This window comes from Lepidothrix coronata, unplaced genomic scaffold, assembly GCF_001604755.1.
Source record: "Lepidothrix coronata isolate B3197 unplaced genomic scaffold, Lepidothrix_coronata-1.0 Scaffold385, whole genome shotgun sequence".
Lineage (NCBI taxonomy): Eukaryota > Metazoa > Chordata > Aves > Passeriformes > Pipridae > Lepidothrix > Lepidothrix coronata.
Genome location: NW_016690565.1, coordinates 116710 through 121820, shown reverse-complemented (window position 1 = coordinate 121820; position 5111 = coordinate 116710). Strand labels below are relative to the sequence as shown.

Genomic DNA, 5111 nt, shown 5'->3' with positions numbered 1-5111 from the left:
ACCCCACTCCAGATGTAGGATTTGGTCCCATTCCAGTGCACAGACCCCACTCCAGATGTGGGGTTTGGTCCCATTCTGATGCACAGACCCCACTCCAGATGTAGGATTTGGTCCCATTCCAGTGCACAGACTCCACTCCAGATGTAGGATTTGGTCCCATTCCAGTGCACAGACCCCACTCCAGGTGTGGGATTTGGTCACACTCCAATGCAGAGACCCCACTCCAGATGTAGGATTTGGTCCCATTCCAGTGCACAGACCCCACTCCAGGTGTGGGATTTGGTCACACTCAGATGCACAGACCCCACTCCAGATGTGGGATTTGGTCCCATTCCAGTGCACAGACCCCACTCCAGGTGTGGGATTTGGTCACACTCAGATGCACAGACCCCACTCCAGAGATGCTGTAAAGGGAAATATCAGAGGTGATGCCAAAACCATTTGTGGCAAATTCTTTACATGGTATATAAATTTATACTTTTGGGGTGTTCATTGACTCCTTTTCCAAAGTCCACATGCCTGGAGGGCTCCCAAAGACCTGACACCCCCCCGGGAATTTTCCTGCTGCCACTCAGACATCTCCATTTTAACCTGATGGATTTTAACCTCAGATCTATCTTGGGGGTTTTTGTGTGGTATATTTTGTATATTTGGTGTTTTTATCCCTTTTTAAACATGCCATGAGTAGCCCATCCGTCCTGTCTTTGTGGATCCAAATCCCTGGAGTCCTTATGAACGCCCTGGGGATGCTCCTGGGAGCCAAGGGGGATCCCTGTGCTCCACTGAGGCTCCAAGGGGAGGCAGTGGTGAGGTTGGGATCCCGTTTGGATGCCGTTTGTGCCGCTGGAAATGCAGGAGGGAGTGCGGAGGGATTGTTCCCAACCCAAATTCCTCGTGCCATAAAGCAGCGCTGCCGTTGGAACTCAAACCCCGGGCCTGGGGAAGGAAGATTTGACAGTTGCTGGGTGTAATCATGTGGATCACCTTCAGAAGTTGTTTTCGTGTTCCTAACGATTCCCTGCTTCCCTGTTTTCCACAGGGTCTCCGTCCTGGATTATCCTCATTGCACAGTCCATGACCTGCCCGAGCTCACGGCAGAAAGCCTGGTAAGCAGCACAGAAAGGGGCCCTGGGATCTCTAGTGCTGGATGGGGAAGGCTGGGGAAGGATTTTGGTTTTCTTTCCTCTGACTTCTTTTCTCTTCATCCCAAACCTCTCCAAAATCAGACCTTTTTTTTCCCCTCTCCTGATGTGAAAGTTCCTCCCGTCGCTGCCCCTGAGCTGCCGTGGGAGGTGGGGAGGGAGGAGGCACTGCTGGTGTTGGGCACCCCATAAAAATAGGTGGGTTCAGAGTTTTTCCTTTCAGGGAATAGAATCCCAGGATCCCCTGAGGTTGGAAAAGCCCTCCCAGCCCATGGATCCACCCTGGGCCCCATCCCCACCTTGTCCCCCAGCCCAGAGCACTGAGTGCCACGGCCAGGCCTTCCTGGGACACCTCCAGGGCTGGGCACTCCAAACCTCCCTGGGCAGCCCCTGCCAAGGCCTCCCCACCCTTTCCAGCAACAAATTCCTCCTCAGCCCCAACCTGAGCCTCCCCTGGCCCAGCCTGAGGCCGTTTCCCCTTGTGCTGTCAAGAGAAAACTCTCCTGCTTTAAGAAAGGCTTCGATTGCTCTGGTTTAAATTGCTCTGAGCACTCGTGTTTCATAAGGTATCTCCAAGTAGATTAAGGAATGAACCCAATTCCCTCTGGAGAGGAGCCTTAAGTATTATGGAGACCATACCTAAGCACACAGACTGCAGAGGAGACAGTGATCATGGCAGAATCACAACTGCAATAACTCAAAGGCAGAGTGGGACTCAGACAGGGCACGGAGCAGGGAAAAGCTTTGGGGTTAACAGGGAGTGGAGCCCCGAAATGATGCAGGAATCATTAAGGAGCCTGAGCAAACCCAGTCTGGGCAGGGATGATCTAACGCTGCCTGGCTGCTGAAATCATAACCCTGCGTTGTTTTCCTTTGCTGTGTAAAGGTTAAAATCGTCAGAGAGAAAGATTTTTTTTTTTCCCCAGGTTCAGGGGCTGCTGAGGACTGGGAGTCCTGGTGCCAGATCCTGGATCAATGGGGACATCTAGTGACAGGTCGCTGAGGGCTCCACTGCCTCACACTAATCCTCACAATAAGCTTTAAGCCTCTAGGAGAAAACTGAGCGTTTTTTAGGGAAGATATTCCCAGTAGGGCCAAGTCCCCACTTTGGGAGCCGTTGCAGGTTGCTGTCCTCCAGCAGACACGGATGTTTTCCTCACAGGAGATCGATTTAATCAGAAAATAAGCAGGAACCAACTTGGATTTTACCTGAGGATCCCCATGGAAGTGAGGGTTTATTGGGAATTAGACATTCCCTGCTGCTTGAGGCCAATGTTAGTGTCTTTTTTTGGCCCCCTGGTGAGTGATTGGAACATCCCAGAGTGCCACAGTCCTGCTGACAGAGGATTCTGCTCTGGGGGCCCAGCAGAGCGATGTGTGGCTGTGCTTTATTCCAGGGGGAGGTTTATTCCCAGGATTTCAGCAGTGCTGTCCCCAATGGCTGCAATCCCACCGGGTACTGGGGGATTCCCCCATCCTGGCGTGGGAAAGACTCTTGGATTTCTTGCCAGTCCCATCTCCCTGTGTTTGGGAGGGGCTCGATCCACCCCTTAAAACCAGGATTCCAGCCTGTTCCCTCCTCCCATAAACCTGATGGAAAGACCCTCCCCTACTTGAAGCTTTAGAGACAACATCAGGTTGGTGGCAAATAAATCCATCCGTGTGAGAAATGGACAGTGGCTTACTCTGGAAAAATTCCTCGGTGTGGAGGGAGCAGATTAGGCCTGGGCACTGCTGCTGAGCTGGCACCCCCAGAGCAGCACACAGCACCCACCAGCACCTTGGTGACATCCCAGTGACGTCCTGGTGACACCCCACCTCTGCACAGCCTCTGCTGGCACAAAAGTGCGTTTGCTCAGAGTGGCTTTTTTAATCCCAGAGTTAAATAAACTCAGTCAGGAGCCTGTTCTTGTTGGCCTCAAAAATGATATGTGCAGTAATATTTGACCAGCTCACTGAACTGATCAGCTCCTGGAGGAATTTCCTCGTGGAAAGGGTGATCAGGCCTTGGCAGGGGCTGCCCAGGGAGGTTTGGAGTGCCCAGTCCTTGAGGTTTCCCAGGAAGGCCTGGCCGTGGCACTCAGTGCTCTGGGCTGGGGGACAAGGTGGGGATGGGGCACGGGGTGGATCCATGGGCTGGGAGGGCTTTTCCAACCTCAGTTATCCTGGGATTCTGTTTGGTGTCACCATCCCCAGACAGATTGTTCTCAGGGGAGACCAAAACACCCCTGACCAGAAGGCCCAGCTCGTGTCCCACTGGCTTTCCTCGCTTTCCTGCTGGTGATTCCCAAAATCCACCATTCAGCAGAGCTCCTTCTGCTGGAACCTCTGCAGGGAGGATAAATCCAGTGAGGAGCAGGAATAAAACGTGTGCAGACAGTAAAAACACAGACTCTGTGCACGAGGACCCCTCTGGTGGGGCTGCTGAACGCTTGCTCTTGGTCACCCTTGGTCACCCTTCTCCTTCTCCCGTTGCAGGAAGCTGGAGACAACAACCAGTTCTGCTGGAGGAACCTGTTCTCCTGCATCAACCTGCTGAGGATCCTCAACAAGCTGACCAAGTGGAAGCACTCGAGGACAATGGTGAGGTGGTGTCCCATCTCCCTGAGACCTCTAAGCCCGGCCTTCCTGGAGCGTGTCCCCAGCTCTAAGCCTGGCCTTCCTGCTGAGCATATCCCCAGCATTAAGCCTGGCCTTGGCCTTCCTGAAGTGTGTCCCCAACTCTAAGTCTGGCCTTGACCTTCCTGAAGTGTGTCCCCAACTCTAAGCCCAGCCTTGGCCTTCCTGGAGGGTGTCCCCAGCTCTAAGTCTGGCCTTGGCCTTCCTGGTGTGTGTCCTCAGCTCTAATCCCAGCCTTTTAGAGCATGTCCCCAGCTCTAAGCCCAGCCTTGGCCTTCTTGGAGTGTGTCCCCAGCTCTAAGCCCAGCCTTGGCCTTCCTGGAGCATGTCCCCATCTCTAAGCCCAGCTTTCCTGGAGCATGTCCCCATCTCTAAGCCCGGCCTTGGCCTTCCAGGAGCGTGTCCCCAGCTTTAAACCTGGCCTTGGCCTTCCTGGAGTGTGTCCCCAGCTCTAAGCCTGGCCTGGCCTTCCTAGAGAACGTCCCCAGCTTTAAGCCCGGCCTTGGCCTTTCTGGAGCATGTCCCCAGCTCTAAGCCTGGTCTTCCAGGAGCATGTCCCCAGCTCTAAACCCAGCCTTGGCCTTCCTGGAGTGTGTCCCCAGCTCTAAGCCCGACCTTGCTGCTGAGCATTTCTTCCCGCAGTGCCGGAGCTTCTGCTCTTCCTCCGCTGCCCTTTTCCCTTTCCCAGACTGAGCCTTAAACACATAAAATGCAGAAACCCCTTTTCCCCTGCCAGTGACCCCCCCTTTCCCCGAGCCTCCAGCCCCGGGCAGGAGGTGTTGGTTGTGTTGGTTGTGTTGCCCTGTTGTCCCTCCCTGGGGTTTGTGGTGTCTGTGGCCCAGCAGTTGGTGCCCGAGGTGGCCCAGGCAGGGTTTGTGTGGCCCAGGCAGGGTTTGTGTGGCCTCCTTGCCCACCCTGCCTCAATTCCTGCTGGTTCCTGCAGATGTTGGTGGTGTTCAAGTCGGCGCCGATCCTGAAGCGGGCCCTGAAGGTGAAGCAGGCCATGCTGCAGCTCTACGTGCTCAAGCTGCTCAAGATCCAGACCAAGTACCTGGGGCGCCAGTGGAGGAAGAGCAACATGAAGACCATGTCGGCCATCTACCAGAAGGTGCGGCACCGCATGAACGACGACTGGGCCTACGGCAACGGTGAGTCAGCGCGACCGTCCCCTCCAGCTGGGCTGGGCTGGGCTTGGCCTGACACCTCCTCGAGTCCCCCAGACCTGTTTGGTGAGGAGCTGTGAGCTGCTCCAGCGGGAGGGAGCGGCTGGATTGAGGGAGGAACAGTGGGAACGGGCCCTGGTCAGCGTGGGGCTCCCCGGCAGGAATCACAGAATCACAGAATCCCAGA

The 5111-nt window shown here is 55.0% G+C and overlaps 1 protein-coding gene across 1 annotated transcript in view; it reads left to right on the top strand.

The window, feature by feature from the left end:
* STRIP2 (striatin interacting protein 2) overlaps positions 1 to 5111 on the top strand; it is a 20673-nt gene that overhangs the window by 12455 nt on the left and 3107 nt on the right. The window contains exons 16-18 of the mRNA XM_017839199.1: positions 1040 to 1106; positions 3621 to 3725; positions 4705 to 4909. Coding sequence (XP_017694688.1) covers positions 1040 to 1106; positions 3621 to 3725; positions 4705 to 4909 — 377 coding nt within the window. The remainder of the gene's footprint in view (positions 1 to 1039; positions 1107 to 3620; positions 3726 to 4704; positions 4910 to 5111) is intronic.